The sequence below is a fragment of the Sus scrofa genome, chromosome 6 (assembly GCF_000003025.6).
Source record: "Sus scrofa isolate TJ Tabasco breed Duroc chromosome 6, Sscrofa11.1, whole genome shotgun sequence".
Lineage (NCBI taxonomy): Eukaryota > Metazoa > Chordata > Mammalia > Artiodactyla > Suidae > Sus > Sus scrofa.
In genome coordinates, this window is record NC_010448.4 from 61,651,878 (window position 1) to 61,678,338 (window position 26,461).

Consider the following 26,461-nt stretch of genomic DNA (forward strand, 5'->3'; position numbering starts at 1 on the left):
GCTCCCCTTCCGGTCTGGGCGGTTTTGTTTGTCTGCTTTTTAGGGGCGCACCCATGGCATCTGGGGTTTCCCAGCCTAGGGGTCTAATCCGAGCAGTAGACACAGGCGGCCTTCACCACCGCCACAGCAACGCGGGATCTGAGCCGCGCCTGAGACCTACACCACGGCTCAGGGCAACGCCAGATCCTTAACCCACGGAGCCAGGCCAGGGATCCAACAGCAAACTCAGGGTTACTAGTAGGATTCCCTTCCGATGCGCGACTACAGAAACTCCCCCTTCCGGTTTCTGGAGTCTCCCTCTGCTTTGGGGTTTGGGCTCCGGTCCCGCCTTCCGGTCTCCGCGCCCTCTCGTCATTGGTCCGGAGCCTTCAGTCCCGCCTCCAACCACGGGCGGAAGCTCCATTTCGGTTTCTTCCATTGGGCACGCTGCCCGAGCCTCAAGACATTTCACCAATGGGACTCGACCCGGAACTACCTTCTCAGCCAATGGGGTCAGAGCCGCGTTGCCCAGCCTCTTCAAATCAATTGCGGGGTCCAGCCGCCAGGAGTCTGTGGAGAGGCTGTGCCCGTCCGGTCGCTGCCCGAGGGCTGGCGTGGGAGCTCGTCGGCCTTGGAAGAGCCTCGGTCTGAGTGTGACCTCCTGCCACCCCTTCTCAGGATCACCCAGACCTGGACACACGGTCCACCCGCCTCCGGCAGGCGTCCACCTCACCACCACCTCTTCTCCTCGTGAACCGTCGAAGAGCTGTGATGAAGTCGGGCAGCGTCCAGCCCGCAGGTGAAAGGGATAGTACCAGGGCCAGAGAAAGCGGGTTGGGAAGAGAGGCCTGACGTCGGTTGTCGGGGGCGGGGGTGCACAGACGAAGGTGCTGACGTCTCTTGTCGTGTTTTCAGTAGCTGCAGCAGGCCAGACGGTTTCGAACATCCCTACCGGGTGAGCGCCTTCACCTTGTGTCTGGGAGAGGAAGGGAGATTTGACCGAGAGTTGGCGAGCAAGCTGCACGCGTGAAGTGTTGCCTCATGGGACTGACCGTTAGTGCCCCAACAGCCAGGCTGGGCCCTTGAGGAGGGAAAGGGACCCAGGCAGGGGAGAGTGCAGGAGGAAGGCGCGCAGGAGGGATCCCTGGCTCTCCACCCACCTCGGAAACAAGGGCTCTTTTCTTTCTCTCCTGTCAGGCGGCGCCTCACAATCGATGACTTTGAAATCGGGCGTCCTCTGGGCAAGGGTAAATTTGGAAATGTGTATTTGGCTCGGCTCAAGGAGAGCCATTTCATCGTGGCCCTGAAGGTGCTCTTCAAGTCCCAGATAGAGAAGGAAGGACTGGAACACCAGCTGCGCAGAGAAATTGAAATCCAGGCGCACCTACAGTAAGGACAGGCTCTGTATGAGATGCCTGTCGCGGCTCGTCTCTCTTTGTTGTTTGTTTGTTTGTTTGCTTGTTGCTTTTTAGGGCCACACCTGTGGCATATGGAGGTTCCCAGGCCAGGGGTAGAATCGAGCTGTAGCTGCCGGCCTACACCGCAGCCACAGCAACTCAGGCTCCCAGCCGGATCTGCGACCTACACCACAGCTCACAGCAACGCTGGCTCTTTAACCCACTGAGCGGGGCCAGGGATCGAACCCACATCCTCCTGGATGCTAGGTGGATTTGTTTCTGCTGCGCCACAGGAGGAATTCCCAAGCTCGTCTCTCTTGCTGTTTCTTCTTCCATCTCTAACATCTGAACTCAGCATTTCCCTTAATACTGCCCCCGCCCCCGCGTAGCTCCTTTGCTTTCACCTTGAAGATTTTTTTTCTCTGTGAGTCATCCCAGTTACACTGTGTAAATCTCCCTGTGTCAAATACCTGACTCCTGATGCCTGCTCCCTGTTTTCTCCTCACAAACTTCCAGATCACACTGTTAGTTGTTCTGGTGCCAGCACAATGTTGCCCTTATGTCACAGTCCCTTGTAATAGCATCAGGAATGGGCCTGGGGAGGACTCCTGACACTTCCTCCTTCTGTCCTCCAGGCACCCCAATATCCTTCGCCTGTACAACTACTTCCACGATGCCCGCAGGGTGTACTTGATTCTAGAATATGCTCCAAGGGGGGAGCTCTACAAGGAGCTGCAGAAGAGCCACACGCTGGATGAACAGCGGACAGCCACGGTGACGTGGGGGACTGAGGGCTCTGGGGTTCCTGCGTTTACTGTGGGCTGGTGAAGGTCACTGCTTGTGGCTGTCATGAGTGTCAAGGTTGCTTTTTGCTTTATTTCTGAATTTCGTTCTGTAAACATTTATTTATTTATTGGCTTTTGGGGTCGCACCCACGCCATATGGAGGTTCCCAGGCTAGGAGTTAAATCAGAGCCGCCACCGCTGGCCTACACCACAGCCACAGCAACGCCAGATCCGAGCCATGCCTGAGACCTACACCACAGCTCATGGCAGCGCTAGATCCTTAACACACAAGTGAGGTCGGGGATGGAAGCTGCATCCTCATGGATACGAGTCAAATTCGTTTCCTCTGAACCAGGATGGGAACTCCTCGTTCTGTAAACTTTATATAATGACTTTTACATCCTACAGCTTCACATTCGGATACTCTGATTACCCCCAGATTATTAATAAATAGTGTGTATAAGTCTGGATTATTTGATGGTAAGCAACAGAATCTAACTGCACTACCTTATGGAAAGCGACATGAAAGGCTTTGAGGGACTCCCCTGATTAAGGAAGTGGAACTGACCTAGAAATAGGAGGCAAGAGATTTGGGAGGGCTCCAGATGGGGAAGGAGGTCAGTAGTCTTTCCATGGAGGCTTCATTTCCGCACTGCTTTGGCTTGGCTCACACAGATAATGGAGGAGCTGGCAGATGCCCTGACCTACTGCCATGAAAAGAAGGTGATTCACAGGGACATTAAGCCGGAGAACCTGTTGTTGGGGTTCCGGGGTGAGGTGAAGATTGCAGACTTTGGCTGGTCGGTACACACTCCCTCTCTGAGGTAGGTCATGTGGAGGCACCCTGGGGTCCCAGTTAAGAATGATCCAGCAGTTCCCCTCGTGGCTCAGCTGAAGCAAATCTGACTAGCATCCATGAGGACACGGGTTCAAAGCCTGGCCTGGCTCTGTCTGTTAAGGATCCGACATTGCCATGAGCTGTGATGTAGGTCACAGAGGTGGCTCGGATCCCCCGTTGCTGTGGCTGTGGTGTAGTCCGACAGCTACAGCACTATTTGACCTCTAGCCCAGGAGCCTCCATACGCTGCAGGTACGGCCCTAAAAAGACAAAAACAACAACAACAACAATAACAAAAAGGAATGATCCCGCTTAGGGAGTTTGTGCTGTGGAGGCACCATTTCAATCCCCAGCCTAGCACAGAGGGTTAAAGAGCTGGTGCTGCCAAAGCTGTGGCTCAGGTTGCAGCTCTGGCTGGGATTTGATCCCTGGCCCGGGATGGCAGAAAAAGAAAAAGAGAGGGAAAAAGAAAACCAACGGGGGTTTGCACCTCCTGTGTTTGGGAGGTGAGGGCTCAGAAGCTCCTAGGTGCTCGCATGTCACAGGAAGCTGGGGGAGGAAGGTTTGCCTTGCACTGAGCCTCTGCTCGGGGCTCCTTTGTCTGCCCTCCTCTAGGAGAAAGACAATGTGTGGGACCCTGGACTACTTGCCCCCAGAGATGATCGAGGGGAGAACGTACAATGAGAAGGTGGATCTGTGGTGCATTGGGGTGCTCTGCTACGAGCTGCTGGTGGGAAATCCTCCCTTTGAGAGCGCCTCCCATAACGAGACCTACAGACGCATCCTCAAGGTGGGACGGGCACGCGTGCGGGAGATAATCGGTGGGAGCTGCTGGGCCTGCGCTGCCTGGGGCGCACACACTGCTTGTCTGCCGAAATCCGGGAGAGCGCGTACCTTGCATGGACCAAGGCAGTTCACCTTATTTCTCTTTCTTCTCTGATCTCATCAGGTAGATGTAAGGTTTCCCCCATCCCTGCCTTTGGGGGCTCAGGACTTGATCTCCAGGCTTCTCAGATACCAGCCTTCGGATCGGCTGCCCTTGGACCAGATCCTGGAGCACCCCTGGGTCCGGGCCCACTCCCGGAGGGTGCTGCCTCCAAGTACTCAAATGGTCTCCTGAGCCCTGTCCACACCTCTTCCTTTGATTGTCCATGGAGCACCCCTGGCTCTGGTATCTCATCTGTCTTGTGTTTCTTCTCTTTTAAGATGCATCATGCTAATTAATAAAAACGGAATCACTTTGTACCAGGTCTCCATAGTTCCATGACTTGGTATGTGATTGGACAGATTCCCTCTTTTTTTTTTTTTTTTTTTTTTTTTCTTTTTAGGGCCGCACCCTCAGCATATAGAGGTTCCCAGGCTAGAGGTCCAATCGGAACTACAGCTGCCGGCCTACACCACAGCCATAGCAACATTGATCAGAGCCAGGTCTGTGAGCTACATCCCAGCTCACGGCAGCACCGGATCCTTAACCCACTGAGCGAAGCCAGGTTTTGAACCAGAAACTTCATGGTTCCTAGTCGGATTCATTTCTGCTGCACCTCAACAGGAAGTCCTCCAACAGTCAGATTATTAATGCCCTGTCATACAGTGGGAACTCCATGTCTTATGACTAAAAACAATTCATCGAGCGATTGCCCCGTTAATGTTATTCCCACCACCATATCCTATTCATTCTCTCAGTGTGAAACATCCAGCAGATGCAGAACCACATATCTGTGTGACCAGACCACTGACTAATTATAAACAATTCAGTTACTTCTCTGAGAAGAAAAGCCCCACAATTGCAGATCTATCTTTTAAATGCTCCAAGATGTTGGCTTGGGGTTCTGATTAGGAGTTTGGGATTAATGTAAACACTACTATACATAAAATAAGTAAACAACAAAGACCTACTGCGTAGCACAAGGAACTATATTCAATATGTTTTAATGACCTGTAATGGAAAAGAATCTGAAAAAGCATATGTATGTGAATAACAGAATCACTTTGCTATAGACCTAAGTCAATACTTTGTAAGTTATACTTTAATTTGAAAAACTTTATTTTTTTAAATGTTATGGCCTCACCCACAGCATATGGAAGTTCCTGGACTAGGGCTTGAATCTGGGCCTCAGCTGAGACCTACGCTGCACCTGGCAACTCTGGACACATTTAACCCACTGTTCCAGGCCTGGGATCAAACTCGCACCCCGGCATCAACCATTCTTAACCCACTGTGTCACAGTGAGAACTCTTAAAAATTATATTAAATCTCTTGGAGTTCCCGTCGTGGCGCAGTGGTTAACAAATCCGACTAGGAACCATGAGGTTGCAGGTTCGGTCCCTGCCCTTGCTCAGGGGGTTAACGATCCAGCGTTGCTGTGAGCTGTGGTGTAGGTTGCAGATGTGGCTCGGATCCAGCGTTGCTGTGGCTCTGGCGTAGGCTGGTGGCTACAGTTCCAATTCGACCCCTAGCCTGGGAACCTCCATATGCTGCGAGAGCGGCCCAAGAAAATGGCAAAAAGACACACACACAAAAAAATTAAATCTCTTGAGGGCACTTTTTGCACACTGTGTTTCCATTTTAATGACCATGTGTATTCTCAGCTTATTAGAAGTTGGATTTCATTTTTTCACCTTCATAGTCATGAGAAGAAAATAAAAGCAGCCACTGAGGTTACTTCTAAGACTTTGCTTAATATACTTGTAGAAGAGATGTTAGAATTACTAACATGATTTTGTTGGTTTCTCTTTTGCAAATAGGCAATGATGAGCTGGTTCAGGGTTCACCCCTGTCTATTCCTTTCTTCATCTATTCTCATTCATTTTTTTTTTTTTTTTCTTTTTTGTTTGCTTTTTAGGGCTGCACCCTCAGCAGACAGGCTAGGGGTCGAATCCGAGCTATAGTTGCTGGCCCACACCACAGCCAGAGCAACAGGGATCCAAGCCGAGTCTGCGACCTACACCACAGTTCCTGGCAACACTGGATCCCCACCCGCTGAGCCAGGCCTGGGAGCCAACCCACATCCTCAAGGATACTAGTCTGATGCCTTTGCGCTGCACCACAACAGGAACTCCTATTCTCATTCTTTTGTTAGTCTCGTCCAGCATTATGACTTGAAATAACAGGGCACGCTATCAACTCCCTAGTTTTCAAAACCAGGCAGGAACTCTCTGTCAAAGGTCAGACATGAGTTGAGTAAATATGGGAAACAAACACTTAGCGGTTCCTACAGACATCGCAAACTGCACTGCTTGACACTGGAGTCCTGAGCGTCCTCTAAGTCACCCCTTATTTGCAGCCCTCGCACCTTAGGGGAGGGCAAATCCACTCTTGGGTGCTCCACGCCAACTCCATTACTCAGTGCATCATGTGGAGGCGGCGCTGGGCCAAAAAAATGCCCAAGAGCGCCGGCTCGCTTTGCCTGCGTTGCGTGGGAAGAAGACTTCCGGCGTCCTCCTTTCCGCGGTTATTTTGACTGCTCATTTATCCGCATCCTCCAAGGGAGTCTCCACAGAGGAGAGAAGGGGCACAACAAGGACGTCCCCAGGCGAGCCAGGGGCGAGGTTTCGCGCCTTTACACCTGGCCTGACCCGACCCGGGACAAGCGGCTCCGCCTCCAGAGCCTCAGTGTCCGCAGGGGTAGAATGCACAGTCTCGGTCCTTCCCCTCGGTGCCCCGCAGCTGCGCCCCCTGTGAAGCGGCGGATCTGATTCGTGTTCTGGCTGAGTCTCCTACACCTGGGAAGAGCTCCTCCAGACCGGACGCCGCCGCTCATGGCTGGCAGAGAAAAAACCTACATTGCCCAGAAGGCTGGGCCCCGCGCCTTAGAGGCCGGCTCTGGGCCAATGACGGCCCCCGGCGGGGACATTTTTCCGCGGAGGGCGGGACTTCCGGCTTCCTTGCTGGCGGACGTCACTTGCGTGCGACGGTTCCGTCCACGCCAGCTGTGGGGTGGGCATTGGCGGTCTGTGGCCGCTTCGAGTGCGCCCCTTCGCGAATGACCGGAAGGGAGGCTAGGACTCACCTCCGCTCCTTTGCGCGAGTCGGGAGCCTCCTTGTGATCGATCCCTTTTCCCGGGCAGAGAAGACGTGTCGGTCGGCCGAGCCCGCGGGACCCGTCTCAGGGGCCGCCTGTCCCGGCGCCGCTGTCTCCTCGGGGGCCCATGATGGCGGCAGCGTGGATGGAGGCGGCGCGGGTGAGTGGACGATGTTGGTGGCACTGCTGCTTCTCTGCTGGTTCAGAAAGGTTCCTGCGCAGGCTGTGGGTGAAGAAAGGCACTAGGTATCTCTTTGCAGTTGTGTGTGTGTCCGGCACGGGGGGCTGACTCGTCCCTGACTTTACCTCGGTCTTAGAACAGGCGAGACGGAACGTACAGGTGGACGACCGACACCCAGTATATGAAAAGAGAACTTTGACAGACCACCTGCCCAGGAATCCAAGCCCTTATCTACAATCAGCGACCCAGGAATCCTGCCCAGTTGAAGTCAGACTTGCCAGTAGCCAGATGTCTATCCCTAGAGACAGACCAGGAAGGTGAACATGACATCTAAAACAGAGCCCCAAATGACCGGGACTTGGTCAATAACTGACCTTTTTCCTAATGTTTCAGCCTACTTCCAGCTTAAAATCCAAACAGAGAAAGCCGTATATGCTACTTTAAGCAGTCGTACAGGATGCTCTGTGATTGTATGCCAGAGAGTTTTGTTTTTCTTTTCCTTTTTTTTTTTTTTTTTTTTTTTTTTTTTTTGCTTTTTATGGCTACACCCGTGGCATATGGAAGTTCCCAGGCTAGGCTTACATTCAGAGCCATTGCTGCCAGCCTACACCACAGCCCCATCAGTGAAGGATCGGAGCTGCCTCTTTGACCTACAGCACAGTTTATGGCAACACTGGATTCTTAACCCACTTGAGCAGGGCCAGGAATCGAACCTGTAACCTTATGGTTTCTAGTCAGTTTTGTTAGCACTCAGCCACAACAGGTACTCCAGAGTTTTCATTTATTAAACATACATTGTATGGCAATCAGTGCTGAGACACTATTTTGTTTATCTATCCTTAATCTATATGGAGTGGTTTTCATCAGGAGACACTAGTGAAAACGATGACTTAAGAACTGGATGAGAGGGGCTCCAGTCGTGGCACAGTGATAACAAGCCGACCAGTATCCATGAGGACTCTGGTTCGACCCCTGGCTTTGCTCATTGGGTTAAGGATCTGGCATTGCCGTGAGCTGTGGTGTAGGTCGCAGACATGGCTTGGATCCCAAGTTGCTGTGGCTGTGGTGTAGGCTGGTACGTGTAGCTCCAATTCCACCCCTAGCCTGGGAACTTCCATATGCCACAGGTGCAGCCCTAAAAACACACACACAAAAAAACCAAAAAACAAAACAAACAAACAGAAAAAACAGCAAAAACCCCAAACTAGAAGGGATTTGGTTGCTTTTAGACATGATATACAGCCCTTTGAGTTTGTGTGCCACTACCAGCCTTGCAGAGACAAGCTCTGATTCCATCCACCCGTCCCAAGGCTCATGCCGTTGTCTCGATTTGACATTGCAGGTGTCTGTGACCTTTGATGATGTGGCTGTGACGTTTACCCAGGAGGAGTGGGGACAGCTGGACCCAGCTCAGCGGACCCTGTACCAGGAGGTGATGCTGGAAAACCGAGGGCTGCTGGTGTCTCTGGGTAGGTCCCATGCAGTCCCTGGTGCGGGAGACCTGCTGCTTCCTGTATCTCAGCCTCTGGCTCCATCTTGGCTGGTCAGGACGGCCTCAGGGGCGCTCCATTCCTCTTCCTCAGAGCCTTCATCATTGCCCATTCATCTCTTCCTGACTGTGATCCCAGTGTGTTTTTTGGTTTTTGGTTTTTTGGTTTTTTATCTTTTTGCTATTTCTTTGGGCCGCTCCCACGGCATATGGAGGTTCCCAGGCTAGGGGTCGAATCGGAGCTGTAGCCCCCGGCCTACACCACAGCCACAGCAACGCAGGATCCGAGCCGCGTCTGCAACCTACACCACAGCTCACGGCAACGCCGGATCATTAACCCACTGAGCAAGGGCAGGGACCGAACCCGCAACCTCATGGTTCCTAGTCGGATTCATTAACCACTCCGCCATGACGGGAACTCCTTTTTTTTATTTTTTAATTTCTTGTTTTTTTGCCATTTCTTGGGCCGCCTCCTCGATATGTAGAGGTTACCAGGCTAGGGGTTGAATTGGAGCTGTAGCCACCAGCCTACGCCAGAGCCACAGCAACGCGGGATCCGAGCCGCGTCTGCAACCTATACCACAGCTCCTGACAACGCCAGATCCTTAACCCAGTGAGCAAGTTCAGGGATCGAACCCACAATCTCATGGTTCCTAGTCGGATTCGTTAGCCACTGAGCCACAACGGGAATTCCTCAGTGTCCTTTGCTAAAGAAATGTGTTGTCCCTCTGACTTCTAGAAAGCGGTGGAAGGAAATGTGGGTGATCTGTAGAATCCGAAAGCAGAATTTCCAGCCGGGCTGTATCAGGGCCTGGGAACCACCAGGATTATGCCCAGAATTTTTTTTTTCCTCTTTTTTAAGGGCCACACCCACGGCTTATGGAGGTTCCCAGGCTAAGGGGCAAATCGGAGCTGCAGCTGCTGGCCTGTGCCACAGCCACAGCCATGCCAGATCCAAGCTGAGTCTTTGACCTACACCACAGCTCACGGCAATGCACATCCTCGTGGATACCAGTCGGGTTCCTTACCGCTGAGCCATGAAGGGAACTCCTGCTTCTGCTTGTGAAAAACGTTCTTTCGTATCTTTTTTTTATTGGATTCTACATAAAAGTGATGCCACAGGGCCTTAGTCTTTCTCTGTCTGACTTTACTCAGTGTGGTCATTTCTAGGTCCATCCATGTTGCTACACATATGCCCTGGCTTCTCATCTTGGCTTCTCCCTCTGACTCTGCTCCCAACCCTGTCTTTTGCGCCTCAGCACGTTTAAGACAGGAGTGGCCACCCCGGTCCCTGCTCTCTGGGGCCCCAGGTGCCTTGTTGCTACTTCTTGGCATAGGTACCCTGTTTCTCTTCTTCCCCTGTTGGGGGACTCCTTGGGGGTGTCCTCGAGGCAGGAGTGGCCGCTCGAGTCCCTAGTTCCCTGAGCCTCTCCCCCAGGGCCCCGCACAGACTGGCCTCCATGTGAGATTATTTCGCCTTCCAGAGGGGGAGCTGACTGGAGGAGACCCACTGGCTCCGGGGTCCTGCCCGACCCAGCCAGCAGGGCTGTGAGTGCCAGGGTGTCCTCCGGGACGAGGGCGAGGCAGGCGGGCTCCCAGGAGGCCTTTGCCTTCAGGGCCAGCGGGTGTCGTTCTCCACGCCGGGCTCTCGGCTCTGGGGCTTCTCTGTTCTCGTGCGCCTCCATGCTTGTCTCTTGTGCCCTGAGTCCCGGCCGAGATCCTCTGCTGCCGCAGGAGAGAGTAGTGCCGCGCAGCCTCTGGTGGTGGGTTTGTCCCCCAGGGGACGTCGGGCCGTGGCTGCAGCCTCGTCTGAGTGTCAGGCCTGGGGTGTGGGTGGGGCCGGCTTCTAGGGCTGGAGTCCCGGGGTGCCACTCCGCACCCCAGGATGGCCGGGATGGTCCCGCTCAGCAGAGGGCTCCCCAGCCCCCAGTGGCAGGGGTGCCAGGCCTGCGAAACAGCAGCTTGAGGAGGGCTGTCCGTCCAGGGCTCAGGGGAAGCCATGCCCGCGTTCAGAGAACTGGGGTTATGGTCTGTGTCAAGGAGTGGAGGTGGCACAAAAGTAGGAAACGTTTGGCATTGCTAGGTAGTTTACAACCAACTTTTGAAAGTACAACAGTCCAGGGGAGCTCCTGTCGTGTCTCAGTGGTGAACGAATCCGATTAGGAACCATGAGGTTGCGGGTTCCATCCCTGGCCTTGCTCAGTGGGTTAAGGATCTGGCGTTGTCAGGAGCTGTGGTGTAGGTTGCAGATGCTGCTCGGGTCTGGTGTTGCTGTGGCTCTGGCGTAGGCTGGCAGCTACAGGTCCGATTCGACCCCTAGCCTGGGAACCTCCATATGCTGCGGGAGTGGCCCTAGAAGAGGCAAAAAGACAATAAAATAAAATAAAGTACAACAGTCCACTCTCGGGCACTGCCGACCTCTTCACTCCTGTTCCCATGCTCGCCTGGAGCCCCCTGTGCTCCAGTCGTCTTGCTGTTTCCTTGCGCAAACCTGACACCTTTGCCCCGGGCCTCTGCAGGGGCTGTTCTCTGCCTGGCGGGTGTTCTTGGGCATTTTGTCTTTTCCCGGGGCCCCCCGGCTCAGCACTGTCACCACCTTCTCACCAGCTGTGTTCTGACCCCAAAATATCTTAGAGGCCCCTCGCCTGTCACACTTACTTTGTCTTGTCACCCCATTTATATCCTTCTAAGCCAGTGGTTCTCATCCAAGGATTATATTGTCCTCCAACAGATTCTTGGCATTGTCTGGAGACCTTTTGGGTGGTCACTACTGGGACGTTGCGGTTACAGGCATGTGTTAGTTGGAGATCCGGAATACTTCTTTTTTTTTTGCTTTTTAGGGCCACGCCCATGGCATCTGGAAGTTCCTAGGCTTAGCGGTCAAACAGAGCTGCAGCTGCTGGCATACACCACAGCTCATGGCAATGACAGATCCCCAACCCACAGGGATCAAATCTTCATCGTCATGGATACTAGTTGGATTTGTTTTTGCTGTACCACGATGGGAACTTCCTGGAATGCATCCTTTTTTTTTTTTTTTTTTTTTTTTGTCTTTTGTCTCTTTAGGGCCGCACTCATGGCAGATGAAGGATCCCCAGGCTAGGGATCTAATTGGAGCTGTCGTTGCCAGCTGTAGTCACAGCCACAGCAGCACCAGATCCGAGCCTCGACTGCGACCTACACCACAGCTCTTGGTGACGCTGGATCCTTAACCCACTGAGCAAGGCCAGGGATCGAACCCGCAACCTCATGGTTCCTAGCTGGATTCGTTTCCGCTGGGCCATGCTGGGAACTCTCTGGACTGCATCTTCACATCCTTATTCTGCACAGGATTCACACTCTCTGTCCCCTTCTTCTCAACGAATCGTTTTCTGGATCTAAATGTCACCCACACGGGTTGGGAAGCCCCGTTTCCGAAACCTCGTGGACACTTTATTAGGGACATTGAGAGACACCCCGAGGAAGCCATGCTTTTGTCTCTGTCCTGCCTCCTGCCTCCTTGTTTGGGGAAAATCTGGGTTCTGTTCTGAATCTTAACACCCCACCCCTCAACTGTTGCTAACTTCCCCCATATCCTCACTGTTTTGATTTTAATGCTGCATTTTCAGGTTGACCTGCCTTCTGCACGAGGGATTGGGCTTACCATTTCCCTGGGCTTTGCAGGCGTCCCCTTCTGAGGGGTTGTAAGAACAGTGAAAAGTGGGTTGCTTGTAAGGGACGAGGTCTGGCTCATGTTACGCTGTCAGCAGTGTTTCAGGCTGGCTCCAGACATCCTCCCTCCTCCCGGCTCCCGGTCCTCAGCAGAGTCGGGAGAATTCAGCCACTGCCTCCGTCTCTCATTCAGCTGAACTTCCTCGGTTACGAACATACACCTTCATTTATGAAGCTGTCTTCTGTGAGTTTTTTGCGTTTTTTGTTGTTGTTGTCATTGTGTTTGTTTGCTTGTTTGTTTGTTTGCCTTTTCTAGGGCCGCTCCCACGGCATCTGGAGATTCCCAGGCTAGGGGTCCAATCAGAGCTGTAGCCGCCGGCCTACGCCAGAGTCACAGCAATGCGGGATCCGAGCCGCGTCTGCAACCTGAACCACAGCTCACGGCAACGCCGGATCCTGAACCCACTGAGCAAGGCCAGGGATCGAACCTGCAACCTCATGGTTCCTTGTCGGATTTGTTTCCGCTGCACCATGACAGGAACTCCCTCATTTCAATTTTGCAATACATGATGTGCTTAAGTTGCTTGAATGTAGTCCTTTGACCATGATTATAGTCGGTATGTTAGTTTTTGACTTGGTACTAGGAATAAAACTCCACGGCAGTATGACACACCTTTGGTTTCCAGGTCCGGATTCAGCATTCTGTATGCATGGGAGCAGCGTCCTCCTGGCCTCCCGGCCACAGCCTGAGTTCCCAAACTCGGTTGAGAGGTGGTGTTCGGTTCACAGAAATCCAGTATCTTCTTCCTTCCTCCATGAACAGGGTGTCCAGTTCCCAGACCTGAGCTGATCTGCCAGCTGGAGCACGGGCGGGAGCTGTGGATGGTGCAGAAAGACCTCTCCCAAAGCACCTGTCCAGGTAGGAGCCCAGGTGTGGGCGGGGGGAAGGCCCTGCAGGCTGCAGCCCTGGAGGAGGCCCTGGCCCTGGTCCCCAGGGGAAGGGATAGGGTCAAAGGGACCCTTTGACCCCACGGTCCTCGTTCTGTCCTCCCAGAGGATAGGGGCCTGGGCTGAGATGTGTCATGGGCTTTAGACCTGGGTGTCTCACCATCTCTGTGGCCCTTGTGAAGCTCAAGGCCCCTAGTGTCTCTGTGTATAGGTTGGGCTGAGTTAGAGCCGGCTGCCCTGTCACACAGATGCCAGCATCTCCATGCTCAGCACATGGAAGCAGTCGTTCTGACTCACACCCAGGTCCATGCCCCAAGCTGTGGCATAGGTCACAGATGCAGCTCGATCTGTTTTTGCCGTGTCTGTGGTGTAGGCTGCAGCTGCAGCTCTGATTTGACCCCTAGCTTGGAAACTTCTATATGCTGCAAGTGCAGCCATAGGAAGAAAAAAACCAAAATTCATAATGTCATGTATTCATTACCACCATCCATCTCCATGAGCCGTTATCATTGAAAACTGAAACTGTTCCCACAATGTAGTGACTCTCCCATTTCCCTGTAATACCTGCTCCTCAGCCCAGCTCCTGGCAACCACAGTTGTCTTTTCTGTGTCTGCGATTTTGACTATTTTAAGTACCTCATATAATTGGAATCAAACAGTCTTTTGTGTCTGTGACTGGTGTATTTCAGGTTTCATTCAGCATAGTGGCCTCAAGATCCATCCATATTGTAGCATTTGTCAAAATTTCGTTCTTTTTTTTTTTTTTTTTTTTTTTTTTTTTTTTTTTTTTTTTTTTTAAGGGCCGCACCCGTGGCTTACAGAGGTTCCCAGGCTAGGGGTTGAATGGGAGCTACAGCTGCCAGCCACAGCCACACCAGATCTGAGCCGCATCTGCGGCCTGCACCACAGCTCACAACAATGCCGGAATCTTAACCCACTGAGCAAGGCCAGGGATCGAATGTGCATCCACATAGATACTAGTCAGATTTGTTTCCACTGAGCCACAGCAGGAACTTCCAAAATTTCATTCCTGTTTGGAGTTCCCATGTGACGCAGTAGGTTAAGGATCTGATGTTGTCACTGCAGGGGCTTGGGTTGCTGCTTTGGTGCAGGTTGAATTCCGCATGTCGAGGGCGCAGCCAAGAAACATAAATCAATAAAATCATTTCTTTTTTTTCTTTCTTTTTTTTTTTTTTTTTTTTGTCTTTTTGCTATTTCTTTGGGCCGCTCCCCCGGCATATGGAGGTTCCCAGGCTAGGGGTCCAATCAGAGCTGTAGCCGCCGGCCTACGCCAGAGCCACAGCAACGCGGGATCCGAGCCGCGACTGCAACCTACACCACAGCTCACGGCAACGCCGGATCGTTAACCCCCTGAGCAAGGGCAGGGACCGAACCCGCCACCTCATTTCTTTTAAAAAATTCATTTCTTCTTTCTTTTTTGGGGGAGGCTGAAAGAGAAAAAGATGGCTTTATTGCTTTGCCAGGCAAAGGCGGCCACAGCAGACTAATGCCTTAAAGACTGTGCCCCAAAGATGCATTTCTTCTTAAGGCTCAGTAATGTTCCGTGTGTGTGGCATTTTGCTTACCCATTCATCCCTTGATGGAATGAGTTCCTTCCATGTTTTTTGTTTTGTTTTTTTTTTGCCTTTTCTAGGGCCGCTCCTGCGGCATATGGAGGTTCCCAGGCTAGGGGTCTAATTGGAGCTGTAGCCACGGGTGGAATCTGAGCTGTAGCCACCAGCCTGCGCCACAGCCACAGCAACGCAGGATCTGAGCCACGTCTGCCACCTACACCACAGCTCACAGCAATGCTGGATCCTTAACCCACTGAGCAAAGCCAGGGGTTGAACCTGCAACCTCATGGTTCCTAGTCGGATTCGCTAACCACTGCGCCACGACGGGAACTCCGTTGCATGTCTTAGCTATTGTGAATAATGCTGCCATAAACATGGGTGTGTAAATATCTTTTGAGACCCTGGTTTCGGTTCTTTTGGCATATAACAAGAAGTAGAATTGCTGGATCAAGTGGTCATGGCATTTTTGGTTTTCCGAGGAACTGCCATACTGCGTTCCACAGATGGTGTGCTATTTGATCTTCCTGCCACCAGCGCCCAAGTTTCAGTTTCTGCACATCTTCACCAGTTGTTTGTTCTTTCGTTCTATCCTAATGGGTGTGAGATGGTATCTCATCATAGTTTCAAGTTTCGTTTCCCTGATGCTTGGTAACATGGAGCGTCTTGTCTTGTGCTTCTCAGCCATGGGTATGTCCTCTGTGAAGAAATGTCGATTCAAGTCCTTCCCCATTGTCGTATCAGGATGGTTTGTTTGCTTTTTCTTTTTGGCAACGCCATGTGGAAATTCCTGGGCCAGGGTTCAAACCCTTACCCCAGCAGTGCTCCAAGCTGCTGCAGTGACAATGCGGGATCCTTAACCCGCTGCGCCGCCAGGGAAATTCAGGGGTTTTCTTGGTTGTTAAGTTTGAGTTCTCTATATATTCAGGATATTAATCCTTATCCTTTATCAGATAAATGATTTGCAAATGTTTCTCAAATTCTTTTGAAGAGATTTTTTTTTTTTTTTTTTTTTTTTTGCTTTTTTAGGGCTGCACTTGCGGCATGTGGAAGTTCCCCAGGCTAGGACTCCATTTGGAGCTGTAGCTGCCAGCCTACCCCACAGCCGCAGCGAGGCAGGATCTGAGCCGAGTCTGTGACATGCACTGTAGCTCGTGGCAGTGCCAGATCCTTAACCCACTGAGCGCGGCCAGGGATGGAACCTGCATCCTCATGGATACTTGTCAGGTTCAATACCATTGAGCCATGATAGACCTCCTTGATGCACAAATTTTTATTTATGAATTACAGTTTTTCTGTTTTTTTCTTTTGTTGCCTGTGCCTTTGGTGTCATACCTAAGAAATCTTTGCCACATCCACTGCCATGCTGATTTTGCCCTCTGTTTTCTTCTTTGAAGTTTGTAGTTTTAGATCTTTGATCCATTTTGAGCTAATGTTTGTTTATGATATTAGATAAGCGTCCTATTTAATTCCTTTGCTTTTAGGTATTCAGTTTTCCCAGCACTGTTTATTGTAAATGCTGTCGTTTCCCCTATTGGATGGTCTTGGCGTCCTTGTCAGAATTATTTGATGATACATGTAAGGGTTCGTTACTAGGTTTTTGTTAGAATTTTTTTTATTACAGTTGGTTTACAATGTACTGTACAACAGAGTGACCCGGTCACACATATATATGCAGTCTTTTTCTCACAGTAGCCTCCATCATGTTCCATTACCAGAGATTAGATATCGTTCCCTGTTCTATGCAGCAGGACCTCATTGCTTATCCACTTCAAAGGCAAGAGTTTGCATCAACTAACCCCAAACTCACAGCCCATCCCTCTCCCTCCCCTTACCCCTTGGCAACCACAAGTCTGTTCTCCATGTCCATGAGTTTGTTTCTGTTCTGTAGATGGGTTCATTTGTGCCATATACTAGATTCCAGATATAAGTGATAACCATATGCTAATTTTTTTCTCTTTCTGACTTCACTTAGTTTGAGAATCTCTAGTTCCATCCATGTTGCTGCAAATGGCATTTTCTTTTTCATGTGTGTCTGCCTTTTAGGGCCGCACTCACTGCATATGGAGGTTCCCAAGCTAGGGGTCTAATTGGAGCTACAGCTGCCGGCCTACACCACAGCCACAGCAATGCCAGATCCGAGCCACATCTGTGACCTATGCTGCAGCTCACAGCAACGCCGAATCCTTAACCCACTGAGTGAGGCCAGGATCGAATCTTCAACGTCATGGTTCCTATTCAGATTCGTTTCCACTGCACCACGATGGGAACTCCAGCATTTTCTTTATTATGGCTGAATAGTATTCCAGTGTATGTATGTATCACATCTTTTTTTTTTTTTCTTTTTTTTGCTTTTTAGGACTGCACCCGCAGCATGTGGAGGTTCCCAGTCTAGGGGTTGAATGGGAGGTACAGCTGCCGGCCTATACCACAGCCACACCAGATGCCCAGCCTACTGAGTGAGGCCAGGGATTGAACCAGCATCCTCATGGATACCAGTTGGATTTGTTTCTGCTGTGCCGCAACAGGAACTCCTGTGCCACATTTTCTTAATCCACTCATCTATCAATGTTTAAGTTGCTTCCTTGTCTCGGCCATTGTGAATGGTGCTGCAATGAACATAGGGATATATGTATCTTTTTGAACTAGAGTTTTGTCCAGATAGATGCCCAGGAGTGGGATTGCTGGCTCATACAAAGTTCTAAATTTTGTTTTCTGAGGTACCTCCATACTGTTTTTGATAGTGGTTGTACCAATTTACATTCCTACCAACAGTGCAGAAGGGGTCCCTTTTCTCCACACCCCCTCCAGTATTTGTTATTTGAGACTTGCTCATGAAGGCCATTCTGACCAAGGTGAGGTGATACCTCATTGGAGTTTTGATTTGCATTTCTCTAATAATTAGTGATGTGGAGCATTTTTTCATGTGCCTGTTGGCCATCTGTATGTTTTTTTGGAGAAATGTCCATTTAGGTCTTCTGCCCATTTGTCAATTGGGTTGTTTGTGTTGTTGCTGTTGAGTTTTATGTTACCGGGCTCTTGATTCCCTTGATCTATTTATCTGATTTTAGATTACTGTAGTTTCAGAGTTCCCGTCATGGCGCAGTGGTTAACAAATCCAACTAGGACCCATGAGGTTTTGGGTTCGATCCCTGGCCTTGCTCAGTGGGTTAAGGATCCAGCATTGCCGTGAGCTGTGGTGTAGACTGCAGATGCAGTTTGGATCCTGCGTTGCTGTGGCTGTGGTATAGGCCGGTGGCTACAGCTCCGATTCGACCCGTAGCCTGGGAACCTCCATATGCCACGGGAGCAGCCCTAGAAAAGGCAAAAAGACCAAAAAAAAAAAGAAAAAATTACTGTAGTTTTGTAGTCAGTTTTTTTTGTTTTTTTTTTTTTTTTGTCTTTTTGTTGTTGTTGTTGCTATCTCTTGGGCCGCTTCCTAAGTGTTTTATTGTTTTTCATGCTACTGTAAATGGAATTATAATTTCATTTTTGAATTGTTCATTGTTCGTGTATATAAATGCAGCTTATTTTTGTGTATTGATTGATCTCGTATCCTGCTACTTTGATGAACTCATTTATTCTAACAGTTATTTTGTGGTTTCTTTATGGTTTTTACATACAAGAAACTATCATCTCTAAGCAAAAACAGTTTTACCTCTTCCTTTCCAACGTGGGTGCTTTTTGATTTCTTTCTGTTGCTCTGTCCACAACTTCGACTATTGTGTTGAATAGAAGTGGTGAAAATGGATGCCCTTAACCTTTCCCGAACTTGGAGGAAAAGCTTTCCAACTTTCACTATGGAGTATGCTCTTTGCTGTGGTTTTTTGTTATATATGGGTTTTTATTTATTTATTTATTTTTGTCTTTTGTCTTTTTAGGTTCACACCCATGGCATATGGACGTTCCCAGGCTAGGGGTGGAATAGGAGCTGTTGCTGCCAGCCTACGCCACAGCTTACAGCAACGCCAGATCCCCAACCCACTGAGTGAGACCAGGGATCGAACCCACAACCTCATGGTTCCTAGTTGGATTCGTTTCCGCTGCGCCATGATGGAAACTCCTTATATGGCTTTTATTTTATTTGGGTAGTTTCCTTACATTCCTGGTTTGTGGTGTTTTTTGTTTTTTGTTTTTGTTTGTTTGTTTTTTTTGGAGAAAGTAGAAAAGTAGCTTTAATTGCCAGGCAAAGAGGGGAACACAGCAGGCTAGTGCCCCAAGGACTGTGCCCCCAATGGAGGGGGTAGTGAGGAATCTTCTAGTGTTTGAGGAGCAGGGCATGATCAGCTCTTGAACATTTTCCTGATTGGTGGGTGATGAGGTAATTGGGAGTCAGCATCATCAAACTCCTGGTTCTGATTGGTCTGGGGTCTACATGCTTGTGGGCAGCACACAGTTGACTTCTGCCTGCTGGGGCTTCAGCACCTGCAAAACCGTTCCAAGGACATGGAGCTCAGAGTATTTTCCGATGTCTGGAGTCACTGAGGTTCAGGTTCTTTATGCCTCTGCACGAAAGGACTTCATCGAGAGACAAAGTGATAGGCAAGAAATAGATTTCTTTTTTTTTCTTTTTTTTTTTTTATTTCTCAAATGAATTGATCACATCTAGTTGTATAATGATCATAACAATCCAGTTTCACAGGATTCCCATCCCACAGCCCAAGCACATCCCCCCACCCCCCAAACTGTCTCCTCCGGAGACCATAAGTTTTTCAATGTCTGTGAGTCAGCATCTGTTCTGCAAAGAAGTTCAGTCTGTCGTTTTTTCAGATTCCACATGTCAGTGAAAGCATTGGATGTTGGTGTCTCATTGTACATACATCTGCATGTACACCACAGCACATGGCAATTCCGGATACCTAACCGATTGATTGAGGCCAGGGATTAAACCTACATCCTCATGGTTACTAGTTGGGTTCATTACCACTGTGCCACAATGGGAACTCCCCAGGATTTTTCTGTAATGGGGGATTTTGATTATGAATTCAGTCTTTCTCGTTATAGGTCTATTCAAATTTTATATTTCTCTGTGATTTAGTCTTCATAGGTTTTGTGTTTCTTTTTTTTTTTTTTTTTTTTTTTAGTATATTTGTCTTTTGGGGACTGCACCCATGGCACATGAAGGTTCGCAGGCTAGGGATCCAATCGGAGCTGTAACCGCCGGCCTATGCCACAGCAACTTAGGATCAGAGCCGCACCTGTGACCTATACCACAGCTCACGGCAATGCCAAATCCTTAACCCACTGAGTGAGGCCAGAGATCAGACCTCCATCCTCATGGATGCTAGTCAGGTTCACTAACTGCTGAGCCACGACGGGAGCTCCAGTTTGTGTTTCTAGGAATATGTCCATTTCATCTAGGTTTTCCAATTTGTTGGGGTATAGTTCTTCATAGTGTTCCCTTATGAAATATTGTTATTTCTGTAGAATGAACAGTAATGCCCCTACTTTCATGCTTTTTTTTTTTTTTTTTTTTTTTTTTTTTTTTTTTTTTTGCTGCAGCATTTTGAAGTTCCCAGGCCAGGGATTAGATCTGCACCACAGCAGCAACCCAAGCTGCTGCAGTGACAGTGCTGAGTCCTTAACCTACTCAGCCACAAAGGACCTCCCTCATCTTTGATTTTAGTAAATTTTTTTTTTTTTTTTGTCTTTCGTCCTTTTTAGGGCTGCACCCATGGCACATGGAGGTTCCTGGGCTAGGGGTCTAATTGGAACTGTTGCTGCCAGCCTACACCACAGCCACAGCAACACAGGATCTGAGCCACGTCCGCAACCTACACCAGCCGAAGCAACACAGGATCTGAGCCGCATCTGCGACCTATACCACAGCTCACGGCAACACTGGATCCTTAACCCACTGAGCGAGGCCAGGGATCGAACCCGCGTCCTCATGGATTCTAGTCGGGTTCATTAACCTCTGAGCCACGATGGGAACTCCTGATTTTAGTAATTTGAGTCTTTTTTTCTTAGTTCATCTAGCTGCAGGTTTGTCAATTTTCTTGATTTTTTTCAAAGAACCACCTTTTTTTGAGGGGGGGATTTTTAGGGCTGCACTCGCAGTGTATGGAGAGTCCTAGGCTAGGGATCTAATCAGAGCTACAGCTGCCGACCTACACCACAGCCACAGCAACACCAGATCCGAGCCACGTCTGCAACCTATACCACATCTCACAGCAACGCTGGATCCTTAACCCACTGAGCGAGACTAGGGATTGAATCCGAATCATCATGGATCCTAGTCAAGTTCCTTACCCCTGTGCCACAACAGGAACTCCCTCATCCTCATTCTTTTTTTTTTTTTTTTTTTTTTTAAGTCTTTTTCAGGGCTGCACTTGAGGCATTTGGAGGTTCCCAGGCTAGGGGTTGAATCGGAGCTGCAGCTGTTGGCCTAGACCAGAGCCACAGCAACGCCAGATCTGAGCCATGTCTGTAACTTACACCACAGCTCAGAGCAACACTGGATCCTTAACCCACTGAGCGAGGCCAGGGATCGAACCTGTGTCCTCATGGACACTAGTCAGAATCGCTTTCACTGAGCTCCGATGGGCACTTTCATCCTTGTTCTTGAAGAATAGTTTTACCAGATACAGGATTCTTGCTTGACACTTTTTGTTTGTGTTATGTTTGAATATATTGCACCACTACTTTCTGGACTCCCAAGTTTATGATGAGAAATCTTTTCTCCCCTTGTATTTGACAAGTTGCTTCATGCTTGCTGTGACCTTTTTTAGTTATTGTACTTTTTGCCCCTGAATTCCTTTTTACTTTTTAGGTTTTATATCTTTGTATTGATCTTTCCATTTCATTTATACCTAGTTTTCTTGACTTCCTCCATGTCTTCCTTTCGTTGCTTGAACTAATTTAAGATGACTGTTGTAGGGAGTTCCCTTGTGGCACAGTGGGTTAAGGATCCAGCATTGTCACTGCAGTGGTCAAGTTGCTGCTATGGCACAGATTTGATCCCTGGCCCAGGAGCTTCCCCGTGTTGTGAAGTGTGGCCAAAAGAAGAAAAGGGAAGTTCCCACTGTGGTACAATGGAATTGGCATTGTCTTTGGAGCACTGGGACACGGGTTTGATCCCCAGCCCAGCACAGTGGGTTCTGGGTCTGGCATTGTCGCAACTGTGGCTTAGGTTGCAACTGTGGCCCAGATCCATTCCCTGGCCCAGGAACTCCGTGTGCCATGGGGTGGCTTAAAAGAATGGTTGTTGTAAAGTCTTTGTCCAGTGGTTTGCATCAGATGTTTTTCACAAGCAGATTTTGGAGGGTTTCCAGACATGAGCTACCATGTCCTCAAGGGCAAGTTAGCCTCCTGGCATTGACGTATGGCAGTATATGCGTGCAGTATTGCCAGCTTAAGAATTTCATTTCATAACCATAACTGATTGGATCAGTGCCTAGATGACTCAGTCTCCTGCCTTCTACCTGTTTCTGGAGCTCTGGCTTTTATCTTATGGCTCAAAGCCCAACCTTTTTATTTATTTATTTTTTCCTTTCTCTTTAGGGCTGTATCCACAGCATATGGAGACTCCCAGGCTAGGGGTCGAATTGGAGCTACAGCTGCTGACGTGCACCACAGCCACAGCAACACTAGAGCCAAGCCACATCTGCGACCTACACCACAGCTCAGGGCAACACCAGATCTTTAACCCACTGAGTGAGGCCAGGGATCAAACCTGCAATCTCATGGTTCCTAGTTGGATTCATTTCCGCTGCACCACAACGGGAACTCCCAAAGCCCCAATCTTCTGATCACATAGTTTGTCTTTCTAGTGTGGCTAAGCTTTGCAGTGAGTTATCTCTTCAGCATAACCTATCTATGAGCCCAGATGGGTTTGCATAAATATCCAGTCTGGAATTGACTGTGTCTTTTTCCAGCATCCTGTCCCCTAAGCCAGCCTCCTTGGGGTCCCCCTTTCAAGATATCAACAGTCCAAGGATTGGCAACGAAAAGAATTGTTATGCTGAGATTCAGAAGTAGGGGAACATGGTAGACACAGAGGCACTGTTGTCATCTTCATTTTTTTTTTTTTTTCACTGAAATCTTAATTCTCTCTTCTATGTTGGCATAATTAACAGGTCTTTCTGTATATTGTATTTCTTTCAGGTGAGCAGGGAAAGCCCACGACCACAAAACCTACCACTTGTGAGCGAGCCCTGTCTGGTGGAGCCTCATTCCAGGAACACCTAGCACAAGGAGCTTCAGAGGACTCTCGATTAGGTCAAACCAAAAATCAGGAAGGGTCATTGGAAATTCAGGAAGGACACTTGAGACCAGAGATAGAACCCCAAAAGGAGAAGCTCCCGGGGAATCCAGGCTCTGATCACAGCAGCTTAGGAACAGCTGTTAGTGTGTGTTCACGGGGTGTGCAGGAGGCCTCTGCAGGAGGAGCTGTCCGTGACCATGACTCAGGCGGATCAGGTAAAGATCCCGTGATCCAGGAAGAGGAAAATATCTTTAAGTGCAACGATTGCGGGAAAGTGTTTAACAAGAAACGTCTCCTTGCTCGACATGAGAGGATTCACTCTGGAGTGAAGCCCTACGAATGCACAGAGTGTGGGAAGACATTTAGCAAGAGCACTTATCTCCTTCAACACCACATGGTGCACACTGGGGAGAAGCCCTATAAGTGCATGGAGTGCGGCAAGGCCTTCAACCGCAAGTCACACCTTACACAGCACCAGCGGATTCATAGTGGAGAGAAACCTTATAAATGCAATGAATGCGGAAAGGCCTTCACCCATCGCTCTACTTTTGTTTTGCATAACAGGAGCCACACTGGAGAAAAACCCTTTGTGTGCAAGGAATGTGGAAAAGCCTTCCGAGACAGGCCAGGATTCATTCGACACTACATCATCCACAGCGGCGAGAATCCGTACGAGTGCTTTGAGTGTGGCAAGGTCTTCAAACACAGGTCATACCTCATGTGGCACCAGCAGACGCACACTGGGGAGAAGCCCTATGAGTGCAGCGAGTGCGGCAAGGCCTTCTGTGAGAGCGCCGCCCTCATTCACCACTACGTCATCCACACTGGGGAGAAGCCCTTCGAGTGCCTCGAGTGCGGGAAGGCCTTCAACCACAGGTCCTACCTCAAGAGGCACCAGCGGATTCACACCGGGGAGAAGCCCTATGTGTGCAGTGAATGTGGAAAGGCCTTTACTCACTGCTCTACTTTTATCTTGCATAAAAGGGCCCATACTGGCGAGAAGCCCTTTGAGTGTAAAGAATGTGGAAAAGCCTTTAGCAATCGGGCAGATCTCATTCGGCACTTCAGCATCCACACTGGGGAGAAGCCCTATGAGTGCACCGAGTGTGGGAAGGCCTTTAACCGCAGGTCGGGCCTGACAAGGCACCAGCGGATTCACAGTGGCGAGAAGCCCTACGAATGCCTCGAGTGTGGGAAAACCTTCTGCTGGAGCACAAACCTTATTCGACACTCCATCATCCACACTGGAGAAAAGCCCTATGAGTGCAGTGAGTGTGGAAAGGCCTTCAGTCGCAGCTCCTCCCTCACTCAGCATCAAAGGGTTCATACTGGGCGAAACCCTGTCAGCGTGACAGATGTGGGAAGACCCTTCCCAAGTGGGCAAACCTCAGTCAACCTTCAAGAACTTTTATTGGGAAAAGATTTTTTGAATGTAACCACTGCGGAAAATCTTTTGCCAGAGGAAACATCTTACTCAGAATCTGATCATTCATACCAAAGAGAAACCCCACAAATTTCTTCCCTGTAAGAAAACTTGTTTCAGAATATCATTTGTCCTCTAGAGTCATATTGGAAATTGACCCAGCCTATAGCCTTATTCTACATCGGAGATTTCATCCAGAAGAGAGACTCAGTGGTTGTTAATGCACTTGGGAAAACCTTCAGTTCCATCTTTCTTCTTAGTTTACACTGCAGTGTTATCTCAGGAATATTTTCTTAAAAAAAGAAGGGAGAGACTCAAAATAGAAAGTGAACTGCAAAAAAAAGTTTCTTTTAGATGTCCTTGCCAAGCTATGGCACTTTGTCATGGATTCCCTAGTTTTCTTGGCAGGAGGAGAGTTTTTCTGTGGTAAAGGACCTAGACTGTATGTGCTTGTATATACATTAATTGCTATCCTGTGTAAGGAGAGTTAGGCAGGTCTGGAAACATCCATAGAACATCTTTGTTCTAAAACCTTTTTTTTTTTTCCTGCACCTGAGGTATACAGAAATTCCCAGGTCAGGGATCAAATTCAAGTCACAGCAGTGACATCGCCAGATCCTTAACCACTGGGCCACCAAGCAACTCCCATTTTCTTTATTCTTATGGACCTTAATTTTTGTGAGAAATACTGGTTTGAGCTATCAAAAACATTTACATGTAAAGAGATAAGAATTCACATATGAAAGAACATGTTCTCTTGCACCAGTTAGGACTGTTTCGTCTTTGATTTTTAAATGACAAACCTGTGGTCTTAAAGACCTAATACTCAGACTTTTTACTGGTCCTGTACTATTTTTGGTTTACTCAGTTGCTGTAATTATGTGGTAAACCTTTCAATTGAGTAAAGTGATTCCTCTCTCATTATTACTATTTAAAATTGAGGAGTTCCTGCTGTGGCATGGTGGGTTAAAGATCCAGCATTGTCTCTGTGGCTTTGCAGGTTTGATCCCCAGCATGGTGCAGTGGGATCCGGTGTTGCCACATCTGTGGCATAGGTGGCAACTGCAGCTCGGATTCATTCTCTTGATAACTTCCATATGCCACAGGTGCAGCAAAAAAAACCCCAAAAACTGATGTAGCACTCCTCGTTATTTTAATTTCCATATAAAGTTTTGGATAAGCTTGTCTATTTTTACCCCCCCCAAAAAACTTTTTTGAATTTTGATGGAATTTGAGTTAAGTTGGCAGATCATTTTGTTGACAGTCAATGTCTTTGCTGTTTTGAGTCTTCCAGTTTATGAATATATATCTACATTTATTTAATATGGTTGATTTATTTCACTACTATAAGTCTTAATAATAGGTCCTGTACAGTTTTGAAGATTTGTATATAGAGGGTTTTTTTTTAAGTGATTTTAAATAGCACTGATTTTTAAAATTTTAATGTCCACAGTCTTGTTAGAAGTGTAATTTTGTTCATGTTATGTTGGTATATTGCAACCTTGCTGGACTGTAGCCATTTCTTTTGATAGAATGCTTGGGATTTTCAACATTGAAATACCATCTGCAAATAGAGATAATTTTTTTTTTCTTCCCATCTGTCTACCTGTTGTTTCCTTTTCTTGTCTTATTGCAGTGGCTAGGATTTCCAGTATGATGTTGAATATTAATAGTGAGCACATATATCTTTGTGTGGTTCCTTACATTATGGGAACAGTATTCAGGTCTGCATCATTAACAACTAACATAAATAACAGTTGTTAGGTTTTCTTCAAAGAGGCTTCTTTATCAAGTTTAGAAAGTTTCCCATATTCCTAATTTGCTGATTTTGTTGTTGTTGTTGCTATTTTCAATGGGTATTGAATTTTGTCGAATGATTTTTTTTTAAATCAGTTGATAGAATTTTTTTTTCTTCTGTAGCCTATTGATATGCTATATTACATTTTTTTGAGTTTCGAATGTTGAACCAGC

The 26,461-nt window shown here is 48.7% G+C and overlaps 2 protein-coding genes across 4 annotated transcripts; both read left to right on the forward strand.

Moving 5' to 3' along the window:
* On the forward strand, nucleotides 421-4,249 carry LOC110261315 (aurora kinase C). 2 transcript variants are annotated; one of them, XM_021097308.1, is made up of 7 exons: nucleotides 421-778; nucleotides 895-934; nucleotides 1,177-1,368; nucleotides 2,012-2,150; nucleotides 2,837-2,985; nucleotides 3,615-3,789; nucleotides 3,949-4,249. In XM_021097308.1, exons 1-7 carry the CDS (start codon nucleotides 751-753, stop codon nucleotides 4,117-4,119), a joined length of 894 nt encoding a protein of 297 aa, XP_020952967.1. In that variant the 5' UTR covers nucleotides 421-750; the 3' UTR covers nucleotides 4,120-4,249. The 2 variants fall into 2 exon arrangements, with proteins under 2 accessions (XP_020952967.1, XP_020952968.1); XM_021097309.1 differs by having other exon boundaries at nucleotides 519-778; nucleotides 898-934.
* On the forward strand, nucleotides 5,450-26,173 carry LOC110261311 (zinc finger protein 805). 2 transcript variants are annotated; one of them, XM_021097295.1, is made up of 4 exons: nucleotides 5,450-7,267; nucleotides 8,545-8,671; nucleotides 13,166-13,261; nucleotides 22,968-26,173. In XM_021097295.1, the coding sequence occupies exons 2-4, from the start codon at nucleotides 8,638-8,640 to the stop codon at nucleotides 24,593-24,595; spliced, it is 1,758 nt and encodes a 585-aa protein (XP_020952954.1). In that variant the 5' UTR covers nucleotides 5,450-7,267; nucleotides 8,545-8,637; the 3' UTR covers nucleotides 24,596-26,173. The 2 variants fall into 2 exon arrangements, with proteins under 2 accessions (XP_020952954.1, XP_020952953.1); XM_021097294.1 differs by having other exon boundaries at nucleotides 5,450-7,181.

What these genes read in the sequence shown, in the direction of transcription:
- LOC110261315 (XM_021097308.1), top strand. Translation starts at nt 751, where the DNA reads ATGAAGTCGGGCAGCGTCCAGCCCGCAG. An exon ending in GTTTCGAACATCCCTACCGG is followed by an intron (nt 935 to 1,176) that starts GTGAGCGCCTTC and finishes CTCTCCTGTCAG; the next exon opens with GCGGCGCCTCACAATCGATG. An exon ending in ATGAACAGCGGACAGCCACG is followed by an intron (nt 2,151 to 2,836) that starts GTGACGTGGGGG and finishes TGGCTCACACAG; the next exon opens with ATAATGGAGGAGCTGGCAGA.
- LOC110261311 (XM_021097294.1), top strand. Translation starts at nt 7,149, where the DNA reads ATGATGGCGGCAGCGTGGATGGAGGCGGCGCGG. An exon ending in CGTGGATGGAGGCGGCGCGG is followed by an intron (nt 7,182 to 8,544) that starts GTGAGTGGACGA and finishes TTGACATTGCAG; the next exon opens with GTGTCTGTGACCTTTGATGA. An exon ending in AGGGCTGCTGGTGTCTCTGG is followed by an intron (nt 8,672 to 13,165) that starts GTAGGTCCCATG and finishes CTCCATGAACAG; the next exon opens with GGTGTCCAGTTCCCAGACCT.